This window comes from Rhea americana, unplaced genomic scaffold, assembly GCF_003343005.1.
Source record: "Rhea americana isolate MKP2758 unplaced genomic scaffold, rheAme1 scaffold_43, whole genome shotgun sequence".
Classification (NCBI taxonomy): domain Eukaryota; kingdom Metazoa; phylum Chordata; class Aves; order Rheiformes; family Rheidae; genus Rhea; species Rhea americana.
In genome coordinates, this window is record NW_028186568.1 from 3,755,845 (window position 1) to 3,780,481 (window position 24,637).

The 24,637-nt window shown below is 37.2% G+C and overlaps 1 protein-coding gene across 2 annotated transcripts; it reads left to right on the forward strand.

The window, feature by feature from the left end:
- The first annotated feature begins 139 nt into the window (after positions 1–139).
- Positions 140–14,924, forward strand: ARV1 (ARV1 fatty acid homeostasis modulator). 2 transcript variants are annotated; one of them, XR_014897101.1, is made up of 6 exons: positions 140–337; positions 7,406–7,525; positions 9,208–9,361; positions 11,031–11,255; positions 11,741–11,956; positions 13,718–14,924. XR_014897101.1 is itself a non-coding variant. In XM_085315502.1 (5 exons), exons 1-5 carry the CDS (start codon positions 239–241, stop codon positions 11,845–11,847), a joined length of 705 nt encoding a protein of 234 aa, XP_085171628.1. In that variant the 5' UTR covers positions 140–238; the 3' UTR covers positions 11,848–14,924. The 2 variants fall into 2 exon arrangements, 1 of the variants encoding a protein (XP_085171628.1); XM_085315502.1 differs by having other exon boundaries at positions 11,741–14,924.
- The last annotated feature ends 9,713 nt before the right edge of the window (positions 14,925–24,637 follow it).

A 24,637-nucleotide genomic window follows, 5' to 3' on the forward strand; every position in this document is an offset into this window, starting at 1 on the left:
CCCCCATGGCCCCGCCCCCGGGACCGCGGGGGCGCTGGGAGGGAGGGAGGCGGCCGCCGCCGCGCTGCTCCCTGGGACGTGGAGTCCAGCGCCAGCGCGCCCTCGCGAGCGGAGGGCGGTGGGGAACCACAGCCCCCAGGATGCACCTCGCGGCGGGGCCCGGCTCCGCCTCCGAAGGCGGAAGCGAGGCGGTTTGAAGCGCTGAGCGAGGCGGTTTGGGGGCGCGCGCTCGCTGGCTATGGCGGGGCCGGGGCTGTACCGGTGCATCGAGTGCAGCAGGGAGGCCTCGGAGCTGTACAGAGACTATCAGCGCGGGGTGCTGCGCATCTCCATCTGCGTGAGTCGCGGGCGGGGCAGGGCAGGGGGAGGCGGCCCCCGGGCGCCTCCTGGGCGCTGGGGTCCGGAGCGGATGAGGCGGGGGAGGAGCGACGGCAGGAGGCCTCGGCGTCCTCGGCTCAAGTTATTRAAGTTTTCAAGGTGTTCCTGACTTAATTGTTTTAAATTTTTACTTTAAAATTCTGATGGCATTTGTGTAGAGTTGTCTCCAGTGGTTAGTTTTGATATATTTCTTGTAATATGTGGAGAAATTAGATCACCTAGTCCCCCGTATTTTAGCGTGAAAAGASGTGAGTTTAGAATTGAGGGATTTGTAAATATAGCCTGACTAAACCTTTTATTTCATCTGTGACTATGTTTTGTAGCATCCTGTACCTGTCTGCCCATTAYAAAAACAGGAAACTGTATGTGAACAAACTGTAGAATATATCAAAGCAGTACATTAAAAGAATTATTTGTGTGGCATTCAAATTTTCTTCACTGCTGTCCTTATTTTCCCTCAACTACATTGCCCTTGGCATTTTGAGACTGCTGGAAGAAGATGGTTTAATTTACTAATTGTTAAGMTATAAACATGCCAGAAAACTTTGTACAACATGTGAATGCATTCCTTTACAACTTTAGAATTTTGAATCATTCAAGCATTTCTTAAATCAAAAATAGAGATCMTAAACAACTAGTTCATATAGATATGTAGCTAGTTTATATTTGCAGTTAGCTCAAGCTGAAATATCTATGTGTTAGATCTCAGCTTCTGTTACCACAAAAAGTCATGAAAACAACATATACACAAATTGTTGATGAAAGTGGAAAGAGATGATTCTCATCCTCCTCTTTTCCCTGCCTAGCAGTCAATTAAAATGTCTTATTGCTGTAGAACATAAAACAGTTGAAAAAAATATACAAAAAATTTCTAGACTTTGCAAGAACTGGAGAGATCAGTGTTTTTTCAGGGAAAGACAAGCAGTGTAATTGACGCTGATTTCTGCTGGCTTTAGACGCGTACTGCAAGGAAAAAATGGTTTTTAGCTCCGTTCTGTTTTAGCATAAGGCAGAAAAAGTGAAGAGTATCAAGAAAGATTTATATAACGATACTCAAAGTGAGGCCAGTGGAGATTGTCCAGATGAATATTTTATTAAGAATCATTGAGATARTTCTTTCTCATTCCCGTTTCCAAGCAGTCCGTGAAAATGCTGRCATATGAAGGAAAATACCATTTGTTTCATATAAGAACAATATGAAATATCAAGGGTTACTCTCCTTATTTTGGCCACAGAACATTAAGAACAAGCAGAACGTTGCCAAGATGATCARCTGTTTTATACTGAGTGACAGACTTGTCCCAATCATAGTTTAAAGCCCTCCTTATTAAGTTAATAAATGCATCTAAAAAGCTTTTGCCGTCTTCAGAATGGTCCAGTGATCCATCTTGAGACTGCAGATGCCAGGTTTTCGCAGCAGCCTCTTCTCTGCAGCCCTGCATTCATTTTTAGGGTGCATTTAATCTGATCGGGGCCATGATTATCAGGTGGAAGATTTGAATTTGGATGCTAAGTAAAATACTACAATTTTGTGTTCTATTGTTAATGTCTTCCAGAGAAGAAAGGTTTTTTCACAGCGAGGTGGAAGCTGTGAGCTTCCATTAGGCAACATCTGTTTCTAGCCCATAGTAGCAGATTTCCATTTAAAGAATGAAGCTTTTGTTCATGCTGCATACATTTTGCTGTGAAAATGTAATCACAAAGACAAGTGGACTGGTGTTMCTTGAAAAGAAGTTAGTTACTCAAAGTTTTTCTTCAAGTTTATGGAGTTGGCCAGCATTGCAGATAGCTGAATCATCTAGAGTAGCAGTAAAGACTGCTAAAAATATTTTGATTTATTTCTACTGAGGGAATTTACCTCCTTAATGAGACCTGTTCATTGTGTCTTTCCTTCAGTGTGATAATTTGGGAGTGGGTTGGTTAGAATTGCCCCAAAGGAAGGTAATTTCTGTTGGTCAGCCTGTGACTCATAGATCTGGTTCTACTCCTACACTGTAAAGGTGCTGATATTTTCCTTGTTCTGAACCTGATGTGATGGTCAGAGTAAGCATAGGTGGTTCTTTATAGCAGTGATTTTGAAATTATTTTGATATCCTCAAAACTTAAATGATGTGTAAGTAATATAAAGAATATTTACCAAGTAAGGTATGAACCAGCCATTAACAACAGTGACAAAAAATGCTGTTTAGATAACTCAGCCTTTATATTATTAACAATGTAGGAAAGAAACCACTTTGAGCTAACCAAGAATGAGTTCTTTAGTCAAAGTGTAAATAATAAAAAGGGAAATTAGCAAGTTTGACTTATCTGAAAATTGAAGGAAAAGGAAAAACATTTACATTTGTATATTTTGTTTTAAATAACACATATATTTTGTTTTGCTTAAAAAGAGCATTTGAAAATGGTTAATAGTTCCTAACCAAATTATCCATTGCAATATGTAGAGCTCAGCCAGGGTCCCCCTTGTGCTTTGTAATAAGAAAGCTAAATTGCCTGAGCAGTGCACACTTCATTTAGCTTTTCTGCTATTAAAAAATAATTGAAGAGCTCTTTTATTGCAGCAAGGGGGAGCAAATATAAATGCTTTGAGTGCTATGCATTTATGTGATAAGGTWAAGATTCTGTCAAGAATACAAAGAGCATCTTGGAAAATAAAATACAATATTTTTCATTCTTTATGTAACTCAATCTGCAAACCAACTAACTAGTGCAAAGCATTTGATTTAGGAAAAAATATAAAACAACATTTTGTAATTATTATTTTTTTAAATGGAATGCATATCAAACTGAACCATTTTGTTTTCCATTTTATTTTGACATTTAGCTGCATCCTTAATAAAGAAGCCATTTCTGAAAGCAGCCCAGCTAATTACACTTTATTGCTTCAGGGTACAACTGGGATTAAGGCTATTCTCTCCAGATAATGGGTCCACAGTAGTTCCTCTTCACCTGAGCATTGTTCATTACCCTTTGCAGCACAACTGAATGTCTGTAAATGTTGTTATATAACGCCATATGTGCAGACCAGCAAAAAAAAGTTTCCGCAAATATTTATATGTAGTATTTTATTTGGCATATAGTTGCAGGCTGTGTTCATAGCTGAGTGTCTTTCATAAAMAAAGAAGCAGTATGTCTTCTTCCAGTATTACTGGAACATTGCAGTAGTACTTTAACAAAACGACTGTTAAAATACGTACTTTCCTAAGCTAATTGTTTTGAATTGCTTAGATCAGAAAGAATCTGGAATCTGCTATGCTGAACTCGGAAGAATATCCTTGTGCTAGATTTTTAAGATTACTTTTTTTTCCTTAGAGCTGCCTTTACTCATTTTTTTAAATAAATATTTTAGGATAGTTAAGCAAATTGTAAGTTATGAGAAGGCAAGCACTTTGATTGGAAGCAACAGACCATCATTATCAGAAATACCAGTAATAATTCATGAATTAGTATTCATTTAGATTCATTAGAATATTGAAATCCTTTGAGCACACTGTTTCCACGGATTAAAGTATATTAGACTAATGCGCATCAGTAGCAAACATTCCCATGAACTTAAATTTACCAATTTAGAAAAAAAAGCATAAATAGAATTTACGGATACAAATATTTAGTTTTCCCTTCTGCAGCAGAATCTGAAACAGACTTGTAGATGTCAAGGTAATGTCTACTTTCAAGGTATTTCCAGCTTTTGATATCAGTTACATATTTAAAGAAGAAATTAAAAGATACTTTAAAAATATGCAGAAATGCAGTTACTCCTTTCTAACATTTTAGAGCTGGTTGTAATAAGTGATGCATTTCTTGGAGAAAGCCCAGAGAAAATTGACAAAGCTCAGTTTTGTGAAGGATGGAGCTTTTCCAAGTATGCTGAACAGGCAGATGACTGTAGGCAGCTGTGTAGAACTGCARTTGGGCAGCTGGACTTGAGCTCCAGTATTTTAGTTCATTCTAAACTGCCTGATTATATCTTAAAAATGAGCATGCAAGCAGTAAGAGATGGCTGAATTGCTCTTGCTGATCTTCTCTGATAATATTAGTGATTATCGATGTTCATAAAATTACATCACCTTAACTAGTAAAATTATTGATTTAAAATATTTTAAGTATAGTTAAACTTCATTTACCCTTGTTTACATTGATTTTGCTCAAGTCAGGCTCTAGTCACAAGTTTGCTTCTCAAGTGTTTAAAGTTAGTAGCAGATGTTGTGGTATTACAGATAAAAACAAAAAAAAGCCAGCTATGGAGAGAGGGTTTATTAAGTCTGTAATATCTTCATGATACGACAAATACTGTGTTTGTTTTGTCCAGCAAGTCTATGTCAGTCACAATTCTTCTTCAGTAGGATGTTTTATAGATCTCCCAAGTTGCTGAAAACACTAACGGTAGGTAAGTCCCTGGCCACATAAGCACCAAGGACTTTTATTTTATACAGTTACAATTTAAATGAAATTAATTAATAATTAGACAGTAGTCTAAAGTCTAGAAGATACTCAGACATCAATGTGTGTGTATCTGTGGGTAAACAATCCTTGAAGATGGCCATTCTTCTCTGATACAGCAAGTTTTCTTCTCCTGTTGAAGTAGCACAAAGAAATGRGATTCTTAACAAAGTTTGTTGATGGTATGATGAAATACTGAATTAAACGTCATGCTCATAGCTTCAGAAGATTTGGCCATGGCTGTCAGAAGCTGTGGAGCAGAAAACCCGTTCTTACAGGCAACAGTGCTGTTTGCATATTCCTTTGTAGCAGTCTCCTTACATATCTGAGCTAGAATTTCTGTAGCCTTGAGTTTTTCTGGTGGGTTCATTGGTCTGAAGTATTTTAATTATCTAAAATTATGTCAGTGGTAAGTGAGAATTATTCAGTAGCTTGTAACTGCAAGATTTTGATCCAGTCGGGGCTGGGGCCCTCTTCATTTTAAAAGATTATTCTGTACTTCTCCAAGAAAGATAATTGTCATCAGCTTTTTATTTATTTTTGCTTGCATACTAACATTTTGAACTATCTAGTCTAAAAATGTTATGTTACATAAGATTTGAKAGCATAAGTCCTGGGGCATATAGGATATTTTTCATCTAACCTTTACACAACTCTTTCTGTTCAAGAATAATTTTTTTGGTTGTGCTTGTCCAGTGCTTGTGGGAATAAGCTTATAAAAAAATCGATTGGAGTTTTGTTGTGCTCTATCAACCTAGAGCTTTGAAATATGTGAATTGCCACCCTCAAGAATATTTTTTCATGATTTTCTTGTAGAAGGAAATGAAGCAAAACATTGCCTTTAATTATAGCTGCAATCTCTTCTGTGGTAGATTTTTCATTCTATTAACCACTGTAGCTATGGTCTTCAATTAATTTTGATCTTTTTTTCTATCTCTCTGATTTTAATTTTAGACCGATCAAACTTTTGGTTAATTGACTCAATCTCTGTATTCATCCTTTTGGCTCTGTTGTGTTCTGTAATCATATATAGCGCTTTCTTTTCTGATCCAAGTGAGTTGTGGTTTTGATTTTACTGAACTGGACCAGGAAGCACTGACTAGTTGTAGCCATGATCCTTAGAGACCCTATTTGACTAATATTATGATGCGTTTATTCTCATGATGAATTTTTGCATTCTCAAATTCTCAGATGGTAATTCTGATAAATATCAAAGCAACATTAACTTTGGCCACAAGCARTCCCTATCAACTGAAGAAACTTTTGCTCTTTCCTGAGAGCTTGTCGTAGATYTGCCTTGTCTACTGTTCCATGTTTTTGATGGTGTCAGATGAAGCATTTCAGAAGGCAACTGGGTGGAACTTTTCTGTTCTGGCAGTTTACAGCTGTACCCTCACTGAAATGGAAACACAGGTGGTTTGTGTGACTTTTGTACTCTAAGTGCGGAAACTAATATGAAAGCAAGGGAGGTAGGAATAGCTTAAGACAGGTTGGAGGGAAGAAGCAGTAGAAGTTTGGTAGCAGGAGAAAGCTGACCTGCAGGCATGCGTTGTTCTGCAAGTGCAGTTGTGCGAGCTGAAGTGGCTGCTGTGGTCGACTGCTCCAGCTTCTCTGTGAGAGAAGTTCTCCAGTAGAAGCTATTTTCTGCTCTGGTGTGTTGGTTGAGCTTTCTGTAAGACTGTTATTTAACTGTTCTCTTGAATAGTTAAAATAATAGCTGTCTTAAGCTCTTCTCATTTGACTCGAGTGCCCAATCATGCAGACAGGTCAGTAAATCTCAAGGGGATGGTGACAAGCAATTCCCAGTGGATGAAGGGAAGTAACCTCTCTAGTTGGCACAAGTGGAACCAGCAGATGTATTAGAGAAGTAATTCCTTAATGTCTTACCACAACCATTCAGTAGCAGCTTCTGATTCTTTAGCTACATCTCTAGCGTGAAAGCTATATTTTCAATATTCCAAATACATGGTGTGGGCTGGAAGTGGGGAGGGTATTTGTTTAATAATTGAAAGTGAATACAAACATCTGGGCTAATACTTGGTATGTAAGGACAACACGATAGGAAAAAATACTTGCATTTTCCCCTGTGGAGGAAAACATAGGATTTACAAGCATCTCTTGTAAAAGAAGGATATATACAATAGAAATCCATTTTCTTTCCAAAAAAACACAGCCATGTAGACAGGCATAATCAGTTAACCTTCAACAGCCTATTGGTACATTTCTTGAGTATGTGGAAGGCAAATTGTTTTTTCTGTCTATAGGGCACAAAATGGTAACTACATACATCCTTGCATAGTTTTTTTTTGTTTTGTGGTAACTTAAAGCCTGTAAAAATCAGTATCTTTCTGATTCATAAGGGAAATCCTTGTGTAAACTGCAGTGTTAAGGAGAAAGAAAGCAATTTTTCTGACTGGATTAAAAATGTATTGAAAATAAAGGCTATATTAGGGAAAGAGTAATAAGTATTGAATGCCTACTTGAAAGTATGTGATTGTGCTAAACTAAGAGGAACCTTTCATTGGCTTCCTTCCTTTTTTTTTTTTTTTTTTTTTTTTTTTTTTTTTTTTTTTTTTCTGACTTTCAGAAATCCTGCCAGAAACCTGTGGACAAATACATCGAGTATGATCCTGTTATCATCTTGATTAATGCTATTTTATGTAAAGCGCAAGCATACAGACACATTCTTTTCAATACAAAGATAAATGTAAGTTATTGTGCACCTACCCTGTGTCTTTTTAGTTAAAGATATATTTAGATTTGGTAAGTTGATCCGAATAGTTACAAAATTTAGGTGCTGTTCTTTTCTCGTCCTTCCACAGGCCCCAGAAAGCCATGCCACAGTGTTTTTTTTCTTGAACAGGTTAAGGGTCTAATATGGTAAATCATATGAAATCTCAAATTCTAGTTGTTACTAAGAAATTACTGTCTGTGTAACACTGGCAAATGCAGTTATCTTCACTACATGTTACAGATAGTTTTTACTGGACTTATTGGAAGAGAAAGGTCTAATTTTAAATTCATTTCCACCTTAAGTTTCTGCTGTAAGTAATTATTTTTGAGATGAACTATGATAGTATAATGTACTATACTAACAATACTATACTAATTAAACTACTCTACTACTTTCTAATGAATTTCCTCATGAGAAATTAACCATRTCCTCAAAAYTACAACAAAAGATGCTGGCTTTCAYGTGACTCATCATTAATGTAGAGTCACATTGGCAGCTTGCCTCTGGCCAACTGAAGTGCAGAAGTAGCTATTCTAACAAAGCTACATATTTTTACTTTAACAGTTTATTTCCCAGAAGAGGGAAGCTAATCTACAGTAAACTATCCAAACAGGAGTGTACGCTGTCTACATGTTATCTCTTGACCAGTCCAATGTAAGCAAGGTAGATAAGTCTAGATTGCTTACAATGGCATATCTGATTAAGTCATCAGGATCTATATGTTGGCTTGAATCCTATAGTTGCATGTCTTTCAAGCATAATCTAGTTAAAAGTTTTTAATGAATTAAATGCTGCTGGAGACAGGTAATAATGCTTTTCATGAGGCATCTGGAAGAACATTTCAGTCTGTGGAAATTTCACCTATTCAGATAAATGAATTTGATTTTTAAACTTAGCTTGCACATGTATACTTCTCCCTGYAAGGGAAATCTGTGTAACTATTCTCCAAAAGAAAAAAATAGAATCCACACATAGAAACTGCATTGGTTTATTTAAATCTGTACAAAATCAGACTTCAAAATAACCCACCTTCATTGGCTTACAAATTATGTTTAATATGGAAATATGTCAAGTATGGACTTTCATAGCACCTCTTGCAGTTACTTCAGAGAAACTTTAATTTTTGTTTCATTGCATTACTCTCTTTTGTTTCCTCACCCTTCTCTGAACTAAGGAATATTTCCAATATAACTACACTACCAATTTCTTCTAATGGAAAGAAAAATTTTCTCATGAAGAAAAAACAAAAAAAAGGCAACTTAAGAGTTCTCTGAATGGAGTAGATTCGTTATACTGAACCTTTTGATAGCATAGTTCTGCTAACTAGGACATGATTTTGTTTTTATATTCCTAAATGAAACAGCTGTCCCAATTTTAAGAAGTATAGAAAACACCTTGCAAACTACAATTATTTACTTTCTTCAGTACAGAACTGTTCATGCAGTTTTCAATACCCTCTAATTTACCTATCGTGTAAATGAACTAATTGATGCTAAAAGGAAGATGTGCTAAATTAGTGGCTCAATGTAAGTAATTTGCTTACATTTCTAAACATACCTAAAATGATAAGCAGAGCTTGTTTATATCGAAATGTCAAAAAATATTTTAAATTGAACATTTGATACTAATATTTTGTTGTTGTTGTTGTTTACCAGATTCATGGAAAGCTTTGCATATTTTGTTTGCTCTGTGAAGCTTATCTCAGGTGGTTGCAACTACAGGATTCAAGCCAAAGTATAGATCCTGACGACTTAATCAGATATGCCAAGGAATGGGATTTTTATAGAATGTTTGGTATAGCTTCTTTAGGTAAGAACTATGATTATTTCATTTAACTATYAAGTGTACTCTAAGCATTTTATAACTGCATGAGTCTTTCGACAGCCTTAGATTGCAAAAATTATTAATATAGAATGGTTGTCATGTTCAAACCAGCAAGGTTAAATAAATTTTCACATACTCTTTCCCTTGCCTTCATTTAATGCAAATTTATTTTTAAATCACCTGACTGCAATTTAGACTGATATGATCAACAGTAGATATCAAATCACTAGAAAATGTCAATATTCAGAAATCTTAGTCTGAATGCATTTACAGAGTTTAAAGACCAATGTAGAGCTCTGCCTTACTCCAAAGAGTGAAACTCTACATATTGTTACTGTACTGCATTTTAATGTAAGATAATTGACTCAAGCACAAGTTAACAAACATTCTCTGCAATTTGATTTATGTCTCATTATCTGGCATGATACTTTAATGCCAATTGTCTTCTGCAAAATAGAATGTGCTGTTTATAAGTACCTCTTTCTGAAAGTTAACCTGTTTGAAAGGATCTTGAAAATGTTCTCTTACCTAAGATCATTAGAAGATGTGGGGAGATGATGTATTCTCTTAGGAAGTTTGCTTGAGCTCTATTGAAAAATAAAGGACTACTATTTGAATGTGACCAATTGCCTTTTTTTTTCTTTAGCGCTAGTTGAAAGCAAAACCATAAGTATTTTTAAATTTACTCATTACTTAAAAAATAATGAATTTATAAGTTCATTGCATATAAAGATGAAACAACATTAAGGATGATCCTTGCAGAATCAAACAGTGATCAGGAAAAGCTGTATCTGTTTAAAATTAATTTGCAGTAAGCAAATTTGTCAAACAGAACAATTTTATCAGTGGTAAACAGTAAGTATTTCTAAACTATAAGAGTAACTGTGAAGGTAGGGGAGAGTTTTTGTTTTACTTTGGTTAAGGCTTTCCCTTTTTTTTTCTGGTGATACTATTTAAGTCAGACACACAGACTAAAACTGTTTATGTTTCCCTTAGACATTCAGAGCTTAACTTCAGTCATCTATTGTCTAATGTTTGTCTTTATTAGGTTTTCATAACGGGTCAGTAAAAATGTTGGAGCTCATCTTTCAGTAGTAATTCATCTCTTACGGTTGTTGTGAGAGTTGCTCTGACAATCTGCGTTAGTTCCAGTATTGCACAGGGATGAGGTGTTGGAGAAAGTAATAGCCCAATGATATTTTCACTTTAGTGTTCTTCCTTGTGCTGAAGGAAAAGGGTTTATTGTTATTGGCCTTTCAAAAAAAAACAAGTATTGATAATCTTGTTTTACAGGCTAACAGCCAGTTGAAAGAAATCTTCCTTTGTTAAAAAGGAAAAGCAAAGAGTTTCATACGCTAAATTTCCTGTGCTTTATGGTGTCAGGTATTACAAGCACAATCATCCTACAGATAGAATTAATTGAATTATTTTGAATGGTATTATACTGAATTAGTTTAAGTAAGTAATATAAATTTTACCTATTAAAATGAAGATAGGAGATGGAGGATGTGTTGTTCATGCTTGCTTATGAAATATCTTTTAAACAGCAGTGGCTCTGTTGCATTTGGGACCTGTCACTTCACCAAGATTTGTCAAGAAAGAACTTGATGTTTGTGCTTCATTCTCTTTCCAACTCTTCTTTATTTCCTTTTAGAACAAACTTCATTTTTAGTTGGCATTTTTATTGCCTTATGGCAGATGAGACCTGAGATGCTGAAAACAAAGTCTGACTTCATTTTACTTCTCAAAGCACTGCTGTTGTCTAGCTATGGAAAGCTTTTGCTAATTCCAGCTGTTATTTGGGAACATGACTACACGCCTTTGTGCCTCATGCTTATAAAAGTATTTGTCTTGACATCAAACTCTCAGGCAATCAGAGGTACATTTTTTGCTTCTTTATTAGTATACAACGTGTACAGAATGTATGTGAGAGAGAATGCAGCTGTTATATATGTTCTTMTTATTATTGCTGTATTTGTAAGTGTCTTTAGAGAAAACACTGTTTWTTACCAGATATGTGATTAGAATAGTTCTACTCTAAAACTGTGATCTTTGGACTTTCATAGAAAGTGAATAAAACAAAACATTTGTAAAAAATAAAACTTTTAGCTCACTATCATCTCTTTGTAAATGCTGTATTGTATCCATCAGTTATAGTTTGAGGCAATTCAGCATAGAACATTGAAACATAAAGTAGATTTCTTTGTGTATCTGAAAGATGAAAATAGAGTGTTAATTTTATGTTTGGTTTGGGAATGCAGGCTTAAATGGCTTTGTGTGATTTCTTAAACGTGTATTTCTCACATGGTTTCTATGATCTTCTTAAATGGGAGTAGATTAAATTTATTCTGTTTTCTTTTGCAGTTACGTTGAACTTAAACCTAATGCTTGCTTGGTTGGCCATCTTCATTGGTTTAGTTTTGGAAAATGGTGCAGTCTGCTTGTTCCAGAAAATGGGATGGAATGTTTGAAAAATCAGTCCAGATCTAAAGAAAAACCAACAACACCATCATTTTCTAAGGATGGTCTCTGCCAGTGGTCCCAAAGTCAATATTTTCATAGTGATAAAAAAAATGATAGGTAACAAATTTTCATTATTGCTTTGCTGAAGACAGTTTTAGGATAAGTTAAAATGAGAAATTTGAGAACTTCAGCTATTTAATGTGATGAGACATAAAACTTTGGCCTTAGCTTGTTTCTTTTCCCATCAAAAATATGAATGTGTCGCTATCTTAAGAGCTTTATAAATCTGGCTGTATAGCTGTGGCTGTAACAAGAAAGGTACACTGAAAAAATTCAACACTGCTACCAATCAATGCATTTTGGCAGAACAGGGGAGATGACTTTTTCACTTAAGAGAAAGGAAAGCAGTCAGTGGAAAACAAAATTGATATTTCTGCCAAAGTTGATTTTCAGAGAAAGATGAACATGCACAAAGAGATTATTAGAGAAGAGGCAAGTATTGCAAAAAAAAAAAAAAAACTACAGTGGAAAAACTAAGTTGTGTTCTCTGGAATGCTTATGGAACAATCCAAAATAATAAAATACCTAGTTCTAGAGTAATCTTTAGGAGTTATGGTTTTAATCGGCTTTATTTCAAATTTTTATATGATCTTATAAATCCTGCTGCACTGTTCTGAAAGATGGAAAGAGAGGCAGGGACTCTGACCTCCAGCATACAAGGTTGTTTGGGATACTGCTCCTGATGTAGTTAATATTAAGCCTTCTCCCCCCTCCCCAACCAGCCTTCACCTGACAGCTGGTTTAGTGGAAGGAGGAAGTGAAGTATGAGGCTGCGCAGCAGCGTTCTTTTATGGAGTAGCACATATTGAAAAAGAAGCAAAATTTGAACTAAATTAGTGAAGAAACATTTATGGAATTTCTAAACCTTACATCCCAGCAGGCAAAGAGAGAGGGCTAGGTGGTCTACAAAGGAATTAGAGGGAATTGGCAGAATCGTTTTCCCAAGACAGGCAGCAGTTAGCCCACAGACCTACTCTTTTTCTGCAGACCAGTTTCCATCATGTTCCATCCAAAGTTTAATTCTCTTGCTTCATTTTGGAAGGGTGTAGTTCTGTCAGTACCTGCCACAGGYATGATTTCTATTCTTTGTTTTTCTTAGCTGCAATTTCCTGTCCATCTCTTGCAAAATTTACTAAATAACATTTTGCAGTATCTTCAAATTCTGAGCAGATGTAGAGTAAGCCTAGATTGTGAGCCCAGAAGATAGGAGACATCAGACATGTTAAAACCCTTGCCACCACAATGCCATAGTAAAGCTATTTCAAGAGAAAAGCAAATGGTTGCCTATTCTGTTCTAATAAGGCAGAGGCTGACAGCACTAGTGTGCCATTTGCTGAATATGGTATCTTTCTGAGCATGTGATGGTGTGGCCAGGGAAGGAGGGGGGAAAAAAAAGAAAAAAAGCAATTGCAACTGCTATTAAGACAGCTTGCCCCTGATAAGCACATAGCTGTGAAGGTATATGAGGAATCCACGTTGCTATTGGTGTGAATCAGTGACAAGACAAATGGCTGTAGGCCTACGGTTGTCCACCTTTGGCTGAGCAGCAGCTTTAGCAACGCAGCACCTAGAACATGTTCTGATTTACATGCTTAGATTTGAGAAGAAACTCCTCTCCCCCAAAACTTTGTAAAAACAGTATATTGCCAGAGGTGCTTTTAGAAATGCTTCCTCCTACCGCACAAGCACACAGCATTCCAACAGATGCTGCAGGTTGAGAGGGCGCAAGGGAAAGAGCAGTAGATCTTTTTAGAAAAGTTTTGTGAATGTTGGTCTGGCCTGCTTCTTTCCTTTACTTCCTTTGCCTTCTCCCTCTAGTTTAAGAAGAGATGCAGTTCTGCTGCAACAGAGAGGATGACAGAAGAATATGCACTAGGATGGTGCTCGTGCCTGCTGAGCCAAAGTCTTTGTTACTGCAGCAGTCATCTGGCTGGAACTAGCTCCCTGCTCATCGTATTACTTCCTTAGCCTTGCAGCTGGTATAGCTTCCTACTGTTACATATGTCTCTCTGCAGGGAATGTACAAACTTGCTCCCTGACACAGTTTTATTTCTCTAATGACCTAAGAGCAGTATTTGCTTGCACTTCTGTGAGGTTAGAATTCTTTTAGTCTTGTATGTGTCATAGTTACACACATTTTTTTTTTTACTAAAAATTTTTCCTTTATCTTCTCTGGCAGTGGTTTCAGTATAAAGGCTAGAGTATAGCTGAATTGAGCACGTTTAAGTGCAAATTATGCAAGGGGAAGGTCTTGCATCACCTGTAATGTAAACATGACCTAGTCAGTAGGAAAGTTGTAAGTAAAATATACAGAAATTTTGTTTGGGAATAGCTTTTCTRCTTAAAGCTTATTTTGAATAAGATGTTGATCTCACAGCACTTTCCGTGAGTTTCACTTAAAGGAAAGAACAGACATGAACACATTCCAAAGGAAGAAATGCCTRTATATTGCATCGTAGGTGCCAATAATGTATCAGTTCTGCACTCAGTAATGCATCAGGAGACAGTACTTGTGCAACTTTATGGAGGAGAGAGAAAAAAACTAGCAGAGCTACACAGCTGTGGAACAACAGCAGGTGTTGTACAGATGTTCAGAGTCAAGTAACTTAGAACATTGTGCCTTGTGTGGTTTTGTGCTACTAATTAACCAGAACTGACATGACAAATATATTAATATTCTGTAAATCAAGGGGGAACTTGAGGATTCTGGAGCTGGGAGGATAATGTGTGCTTTTTTGAAGCCTTTGGGAAAGTATTCCTTATGGTGCTTCAGACTGCGATAATTTTGAGTCTTCCTATTGTAAATAGCTGTATCCTTCGCATTTTTTCCTTTCTTACCATTGATCTCTTCATCTTTCACAAAGTCTTTGTAAAGAAATAGTCTAATAATATAACTCTCTCCTTCCCTGTGCTGGAAGATATATTACAAATGGCCTGCCCTTTCTGTGTATCTTCAGTTGYGTCATTAACTTATTGTAAAGGACTTGAGTTAAAAAAATAAAAGCCTGTGTATGAACACCTGTAAGCTGTCTTCAGTTTTGCTTAGAAATCTAATGAGATATTATGGCCTATGGGAAGGAAATAATTGCAGAATTCCAGAATTCTGTTGGGTGAAATGCATAGAACCAGTGATATTATTCAGACCTGAGCTGAGCAAAGGTTTGTATGATTATGCAGCGAGAGTTGAAAAGAACTACTGAGAACTTTAGGTGGCTCCACAGATAAGGCAACAAGAGTTTGGAAACTACTCTATACAACACTGGAAAATTAGAGAATAAGCTGGGAAGGAACAATTAAGAATGTGGTTGTTAGGCAGAGAGCTACAAAATTGAGTTGAGAAGACTATAAAAACTAAGGGGATAGAGGAGTCTGAACAAGTTAGTACATAAGAAAAGATTAAGCTCCCCTTATAGRTGTAGCATGAGTGTATGGTTAGGCAAATATATGAACATCCTACTCAAATTTTCAAAGGATGAACATCAAGAAAGAATATTATAGACATTTTTGTAATAGGCTAAGTGATGTCATGAAATAGCATAGAATGTTTTCCAAATAGTTTCCCTAGAAAAGTTACTGATAACCTCATTGTCTAAGTGGTTTGGACTGTGTCTTTGAAAGCGCACTCTTATACTACTGAATTAGCAATTATACAGAAATAGAATTCATCACTTTGTGGACAGGAAGGGCTGTGCAACAGCAGTGCTTCTCCATTCAGCAATAGTCRTGTTGCATTAGGTTTTGCTGGTGGAGGGAAGGTCTACAACTCTTGTGACCTCATGCAAGTATAGACAAATGAGCCTTTCTCACTGATACAGCAAGTCCTATCTCAGTCATATAAACTGCCATTTGTTAGCCAAGTCTTAACAGAACTGGAAGTAAAATAGCACATCTGTGCTGGAAAGCTGTTAGCATTCTTAAATGCTCTTCTTAAAACAAGAAAACCATTGTTTTTCGGGAACTTGCATGCTCTTGTTCCATCAGTTTTCCCCCAGCTGGGTGATAGTAAGCACCACAGTGCCATCTGCAGTCTAAAAGTAAAGTGCTTTTGCTCCAAATACTGGAGGGAAAGTATGACCACTGTGAGTACATATTTTTAATTAATTAAAGTTTTATAAAATCACAAATTCAAGCTTTTAAARTTAACATTCATTTCCAGTTCAGAAAAGCATTAAGTTGTTGATCAAAAGCAGCCCACAAAATAATTGTTTTGGTGATTATCAAAGTCAATTCAATATATTCACCAGGAAAGCTATGAAATGCAGATTATTTTATCATGGACATCTCTTTGTTTACAACTTGCAAGATTTTGCACGATGAGATTATTCTGAGTAGTCTCACTGAGTTCAGAGAAAATCCATGCGGCAAAAGGCAGAATAAACACATTCTTTCACTGCTAAAATCAGTAGCAATTTTGTCACCAAATTAATCTGAAATGGCATCACACCCAGGTTGCCACAGTTAGAATTTGCAGTAAAGTGTACATTACAAGATCTCTGTTTTCTGTTCTGCTGCTTTTATAATACTGTTCTAACTTTCTTAGTCTTTCTAATAATACTATATTACTGTGGTAGCTAGAAAGAAGGTCTAAGAGTGAGGAGCTTTGTAATATTCTTTCCCAAAACATGATCAACTCTCCTAAATGYGTAAAGCTCTTTCAAACACTGCATAAATAAATGGCAAGTCTGCAAAGGGGCTAGGAAATGCTGCCAATGAGGTTTTAAGTGTTATTCATTAGGAAAATAGATTAGGGTTGGGGGAGGGGTTCTGCATAGAAATTTGGTTTAAATTCCTTTACATAGCAACACTTCAGAGTTAGACACGTACAGTTTGAACATTTGCTGGCTGCTGCAGAAATAAGTCCAGATGACTCCATAATTTCTTATAAGCTCTAACAGAAATACCGAATACATTTTTAAGCAAAGGAATTGTTGAGATGCGTGCCATAGCTATCTGAACAAAGGAGTGGGGACAAGATCTGAATCCTAATCCTGAATMTGAGACTGATTTCTGCTATGACCTTGAACAAGTCACTCACTCGCATATCTCCATAATATGATTGTATCCCACCTTCACAGGGGTGGGGAGAGAATTAATTTGTTGATRCCTGCTTAAAAAGATGGAAAGCCTTAAGTCCTCTTACCTGCAGGATGTTGGGAGTCAGTTAATGTTCTGAACCTTAGATATTAAAACTGACATGCCAGGAAGCAGAGAATACAAAATACTGCACTTGACATGTTTAAAAAATTATTTRTTGTGTTAAGGGAAGCTATATTTCTGATCCTTACTAGCATACATTTCTATAACATACATTTGTACATATATATACACACACACACGTATGCAGGCTTTTGGGGGCATATACAGCAAACTATGAACCCCTTAATACCAATTTTGAGAATTATTATGGTATAACATACATTTGTACATATATATACACACACACACGTATGCAGGCTTTTGGGGGCATATACAGCAAACTATGAACCCCTTAATACCAATTTTGAGAATTATTATGGTTGCTGTGTGCCAAAATAAATATGTAGTTCAAAAAATTAGAGGGGAGAAAGCTGACACATTAACTGATTTTACTTTCAGCTATCTGAAACAAAAATTAAGGTGTCCTGTTTCATTTGCTAGTATGAGGCTTTGAGGTATAAAGCATGAGYAGGACTTACATAAAAACTTTTCTTGAAAAAATATTATGAACCAGTAGTATTCATTCAATAAATGRATCTAAAAACATTTCACAAATTTTATCAATAAGAAAACAAAATCTCAACAACACAAAAGACCTTCTACTCACCTTGGATTCTCTTCTCAAAATTGCTAATTCATGGTTATTACCTTTAAGCTATGTCAGGGCACACATGCCTGATGCTGTTGTAAATGCATCACTCCTAAACTTCCATSCCTTCACTTGCAGTGTAAAACTTTGGTTCTGACCTTCAAAGCCATTGATGTATCTATCAYGTCTTGGCTACAGCAGTAATAGCATCTCTTTCTCTCAGTTAGTAGGACTACAACATTATTTTGATCAACAGAAGTCGAAAGCCAACAGTAGCCTAGTAATAACCAGGAAGAAAACATTCTGCACTGAGACCATCAACTGCATAATAAAATGCCACAGACCAGCATTAGGAAAAAGGATTTGGGTTTTGCAAGGTAAGGAGCAGAAATAGATATACATACTTTGCACATACTCCTTTACACTTCTTCAGTAAAAGGTTCTCTGTTTCCCTGTGAGGACATTTCTCCTGTTTAAAAACATGGAAATGGCAATGAGTTGTATAGCTAGGAAAATACAATCCATCTCATGCTCCTTCTGTTGTGGGAGAGAGCATACTGAAAATAAGACATTGCTGGTTAGTGAAGTATTTTGTAAGCAACAGAACAAAGAAAATTACTGCAGCTGCTTTGCTCTAAACATTGTTGAAAACCTTTACTATGGAAAAACTAATGAACTTTGCTGTGCAAGATATACATGATGGTAGGTATACATTTGTTTACATAACGACATGAAGAGACTTGGTTTGTATTAAAACTTACATCTTTTTAAAAGTCTTTYGGTGCTGCTTCCACTTTAGTAGATTTTTCTCTGAAACTTCAACTGCTCGGTTGAATTGTGCAACATGTGTAAATGAYGTATGAGGGAGAGAGGGAGATATAGAAAGGGAAAGGTCAACCCTGTTCTCAGCCTGTGTGTTTTTGCCCTATCTAAATATGAAWTTGTCTAATTTTTAACCATGACGCCTTGCTGATGTGAACTCAGCTGCACTGCGTAGAGGCTCTACACTGAAAGCAGAGGCCACCTGGGAGAAAGGCACYGAAAGGCACCTTAACCTCAGAATAGTTTGCCTGTGCAACAGGCACACGTATCAGTAAAAAAAGAAAAAAAAAAGAAAAAAAAAGGAGAAAAGTCATGTCTTTGATAAAACAGCATCACAAATACATACAGATCATATCTCCCTTCCCTGATTGTTACTCATCTGCTTTCATTACAAAAAATGCCAGTACGGTGATGCTAATCTAATTCAGCTGCAGGAGCTCTTCAATAGAAAGTTCAGAGAGGTTTTTCAATCCTCTACAGTAAATCCTGATAAAGGACAGCAAAACAGGAAGTTCTGCTGCACAGATCCTTCCTCGCCACCCGACTGGCTGAGCGGCAGAGCGCCAGCTGTAATTGCACTTGCCATTATAGWGCAGAGCGCTGCCTCCTCTGCGCTCCTCGCGGCAGCTGCTCCTGAGCGCTTCGCTCTTTGTCCTGAACTGGCAGCTGGCTCGGCCGGAGGCCGTGGGAGCGGTTTGGTTTTCGCGGATTCACACGGGGCTAAAAGCAAACTCGGGAGGTCATCTGGTCCTTCCTCCAGCCGTGAGGCTGGCCTGGCAGTCCTGACAGATGTTTTGACCGGCAGCCAGAGGTCGTGGCTCTAAGAGACCAAAGCCAAGCTGTACTTCCRAAAGAGGGGGAACCTGTCAGCTTTTGCTGTGTGCAGTGACAGCTTGATGCCYGGTTGTTTTTCAGCTTTTAAACTGTGACCGTTTAATCGAGGAATCCTGATTTTGCAAAGACAGATTTTACTTAGAGAATTCATTGCTCAGATGGTGGCTTGATCTCTGAGTGGTTTAGCGCGCTCCGTTTTTATTGTCCGGGTTGCACGCTGCCAGTTCTCTGCTAGCCCCTGCAGCGGCTGTGCTGAGCCAGCAACACGGAAACCTGCGAGTCCGATTCCGCGGCTGGAGAGCTGCGAAGGAGATAGGACTTCAAAATAAACAGGGCACCCTGAATCTCCTCAGTCTGCTGCAGGTTTCTTGTAAGGACTTACTCATTGAGTTACACAGAGTGAAGTTTAAACAAAAATTAGATCACTGTCCGCCAACTAAAGGATTTTGTTCAGACTGGAATGAAAAGATGAGCATGGTGAATTGAGACCTCTGTTCTTGGATAATAAATCAATCTGTTCAAACGCCTTAATTTGTGAAAGAAATTGTAGTGTAAATTTCTATACTCCGCACATTTTTAAATAGATGCTTTTATAAATGAATGTCTGCATAGTGAAATACGCTTGGCTTCCCTAACAATGATATGTTTTGTATGTACATATCTGCATTTAAAGGCTTATAAAAAAGTTGTATTCTCTATGAGAAGAAGTTATATTAAAAATACAATTCCACATTTGCAACATAAATACAAAGGACTTCCTGAATGACTAGCTAGTGATAAATGGCACAGGGGAAAAAAGCTCTATTGTGTAAACATATAAAAAGCATTGAGGACAAGACCAATCTATTTACATATGAAAACTTACACCTTCATCAAATCCTGCAGAAAGGGACATGAAACAGGATAAAAGAAATACATAAAGCAGAGGAGGAAATTCATCTTTTCCCCACAGAGATTGCTACTGATTTCTAGGTCACTTATTTATCATTAAATTTTAATCCTTTATGCAAGTGCAATGATTGTACAATGACTGTCCTCAAAACATACTAGGCATTTGTTCATAAATGCCTTTCCACTTCTAAAAATGCACACAAAGTAATAAATTATATACTGAACAGGTGCCATATATTCCATTTCTCTCTGCAAGTTATATTACGTGATACAACGTATTTGACGAAATGCTTCTCCTGCTTGAGAAACATGACTAAGCATCAGTCAGAAAGAGCAAGGATAACTCAAAGATATCAACAAAGATTCTGTATGATTTGTATAATATTTTATGTATAATATTAAACAGAAGAACAAAGATATATCAAGACTCCTAAATTAATTAGAGAGGCTATAGACGTGCTGGGTTCAGAAGGAAAAAAGGATAAAAAACAAATGGCAATAGGATTTTGTTATTCTAGTGCTATAAGTAATGTGTTTTCATCCTAATACAATGTATTATTTTTCTTTCAGCTGATTCTGGTAAAATGTCCTTCCCCTATAGCAAACAAGTATTTTAGCACTTAAGTGGTTTGCCTTTTGTGTAGTGGAGCATATAAAAATAATATTTAATTCCATGATATGAACAGCCTATGATGTTGTGATGAAGCGTGTTGCATGATGAAGTGAGATCTCTGTAAGCGTATGCACGTCRATAAGGACGTGCCTACAGGACGGAATTAAGGGGAAAGCTCTCGTAGCCTTTCTGGGAAATCAGCACGCTGGGGTGCCCCTCTAAAGTACCTGCACACTACAGCACGCAGCTTGGGGAGCAAACAGGAGGAGTTAGAACTCAAGGCTGTGGTCTCACTGGGATCACAGAGACGTGGCACAGCAGCTGACATGACCCCAGTGCTCTGATGGGTGGATACAGACTCTTTAAAAAGGACAGGCTGGGAGGGCGAGGAGGGGGAAACCATTTCCAGACATTTCAAGGACAAGAAGGTGATTWGGAGTAGCCAACRTGGATTTAGAAAAGGGAAATCACAGCTAACCAAGGCTGATAGCCTTCTACAGTGAGATGACAGGCTTGGTGAATGAGGATGGATGAGAGCAGTGGATGCTGTTTGCCTTGATGTTAGCAAGGCTTTCAACAGTTTCGCATAATATCCTCATAGACAAGTTGATGAAGTATGGGCTAGATAAGTGGACAGTGAGGTAGACTGGTAATTCAGAGTGTGACCAGCGATGGGACGAGAGGCAATGGGCACACACTGAAACATGTGAAATTCCATCCAAGCATAAAAACCTTTTTGACTATGAGGGTGACTGAACACTGGAGCAGGTTGTCCAGAGAGGTTATGGAATCTCTAKGATCTTAGAATCACAGATTGGTAAGGTTCGAAGGGACCTCTGGAGATCATCTCATCCAACCCTCAACATAGCTTGTACAGGGATCGAACCCATGACCTTGGCGTTAGTAGCACCACACTCTAACCAGCTAAGCTAAACCTAACCAAGTCAATCCTTGGAAATATTCAAAACCTGACTGGCCATGGTCCTTGGCAACCTGCTCGAGCTGCTCCAGCTTGAGGAGGTGGGGTTGGACCAGATGATCTCCAGAGGTCTCTTTTCACCTCCTCCATTCTGTGGTTCTGTGAAATTGTAGGCTTTGGGAGCTTTTAATACAAATAATGTRAATAATTAGTGCTAGAGATTTTTRTTAAATTACARATACAGTTAAATTGAAATCACTGCAAAATGTACTATTTGTGTGTATCATCTAGGTACTTCTGTAACTGAAATAATGACCTTACTGTGCTTTTGTAAATGATTTAAAAGGTTCTGCTGTTTGACAAGTCAGAGCAGTTAAAGTAATTGCTGGGAGGCCTCAGACAGGCAACTTTATTGTTTGTGACAGAGCTTGGTATCCTGAGCCAAACKGAGCTCTAAAACTATTACTCATGTGTCTAGCCAGATAATCATAGAGAAATGTCTGACCTACGTAAGAAATACTTGTCATTTCTGAAGAAGAATGATTGAACGACTTCCGTTAACATGAATTTAAGGCAGTGGTTTGACACACAGTGAACTCCATATAAACTAACAACTCTAAACAGCAACCTATGCGATCTGCTTTGGCCACATTTTTTAAACTCTAATAATCCAGGAATTTGTAGGAGATTTCTCATCTCTTTTTAAATGGAGGAATTCTCAAAAYTATTTATTTTAATAATGTCTTAGCGTGAATGAATTTAAAATCATGGCAAAAGTTCTGAGAAGAGTGGACATAGTCACAAGCCTGCGTATTTCAAAAGCAAATGGCTTTGTCTCTTTAAATTACATACCAACCTTATCTGAAAAATGTAAATTCTACAGCTAAAAGCACATTCCTCCAAAATCAGATATGGGCTTGATTACTCAGTGCTGGTTGTTTCTACATTCTAATGAATTTTTCTGAATAGAAAAGATGAAAGGAAGCCAAAAAAAAAAAAAAAAAAAAAGTAAGGAAAACAGACTTCTGCAGCAAATATTGTTGTATCATCCTCTCCAAAATTATTCTCTCATTTAAAAGCAAGTGGTCAAGCCCACCGCTGATCCGGAGTTAGAATTCCTTTCTAATACTGCCRTTTATGAAGCTTAACTGCCCTGCAAGAAGTGGACGCCAGGCTAGGACAAATCAAGACTTATCTACAGTTTAATCTATTGCATCTGCCCTTGAATATATCCACATTCTTTGGGATGCGTCTCTTCTTCCAGCGTGATTATGAGATAGTCTGGCACTGCGCACAAACCATGTATAYAGATCTCACAACTTCTTTTAACCTCAAAACATCAAATAAGCTAGTGTATTGCAGTAGACCCTAAATATTGGCAAAGACAACTACAAAGTTAGAATATATATTTAGGAAACTTTAAAAAGCCCAGAAAATGTTAAAATTAATACAAGATTACTTTGCAAATGATACAAGGCTTTAATTCTTATCACTTTTAGTCAGATTTCTAATAAAACTGTTATTTTCTTAGGCCATGCAGTGTTGTCTGGAATTAAATTTATTAGATTCATATAAATTAATAAGATAATTTTCAGTARTTTTGTGGATGGAAAACATACACTTGCAGAGTTATTTTCTGGGAAAATTTAATGTACTACATGGAAAGCAGTATGGACCTCAAGTTAGTGTCATAAAGTAGCCTCTATAGGCAGACATCAAGAAACCAGAAGTGAATTCTTTAGAAATAGCTCAAGGACACAAAGCTGCCCATTGGACAAGAAAATAGACCTGCTAATAGGTTTCTCTTTGGTATGTTCATCTATTAATCCACCCATTTCACATTCCTCACTAGCAGTCAGCTGAGTGGCAAGTGGAGAGAATTAGTTCCCCTTGCCCTCAGAACAATCTGATTTCTTAAGCAAAATAAATGGTTTTAGCTAGACAGTGAGGCTRATACAATACATTCTTTCCAGTTAAGCAAAACTATGTATCTGCAATAAATAACTGTAACGTGAAAATTGCATGACAAGTAGTGTATASCCAGTCATTAAAACATGTGGAAAAACATGTAAGAAAAATTCCCCAAGTTACAAGTAGTGGAACTAATGAAAAACGGGATTGTACAAGCTTGTGTCCTGCGACCTTGGCCTCTCCTTTCCACCTGCAACAGCTCTACGACATTCCTCACCACAACACTCGCCCAACACCCCCCTTTAGCCCCAGAGGCAATACCTGACCTCTTCTCCAGGCCTTTTCTATACCGTTTCTATCCTCGTTCTCTAAATGTGGGGCTGGAGATGCACCCACACCACCTCCCTGCCTTTGCTGCTCGCCTACCTTCCCACCTACCTACAAAGCTCTGTCCTGCTTGCCTACCTCCCCATGCAGATTGAGGAAAGATGTAGCTTCTGTGGCACCGTGTGCAGCCTAAACCTTAGTTTAGTAAATAGCTACTAAGTGGATCAACTTTCAGCATATAGATTCTGGGGCTTTGTTACTGTCTTTGTTGAATTTAAACTTTTGCAAACCTAATTGTTTTCCAGAAAATATGAACATAATTTAAGAAGGGGGGAAAAACAGCTTTCTTTAGGTTATGCAAAATAATTTGGTGCCTAAGATTAGGAACTGAATAATTATTTCAAAATATTTTTAATAGTTAAAATAATTTTTATACGAACCTTCTCCCAGGCTTTCCATTTCACATGACTGCACTGAATTTTGTATTAAAAACTCACCTTTAATAAACATATGAAAGATGAGTCTAAGCTACCCTTAAACAGAGAGAGGGCAATTTTGCTCCAGCTTTATTGGAAAACTCTGTGAAGCAACTCTGATCCTTTTTGTAAGTTATTTGAATGATTGCCTACTGCAGAC

Bases quoted from the DNA above. Each gene is read 5' to 3' on its own strand.
- ARV1 (XM_085315502.1), top strand. From the start codon at position 239: ATGGCGGGGCCGGGGCTGTACCGGTGCATCGAGTGCAGCAGGGAGGCC. The intron at 338-7,405 runs GTGAGTCGCGGG...TCTGACTTTCAG, and splicing joins TGCTGCGCATCTCCATCTGC to AAATCCTGCCAGAAACCTGT. The intron at 9,362-11,030 runs GTAAGAACTATG...ATTTCCTTTTAG, and splicing joins GTTTGGTATAGCTTCTTTAG to AACAAACTTCATTTTTAGTT.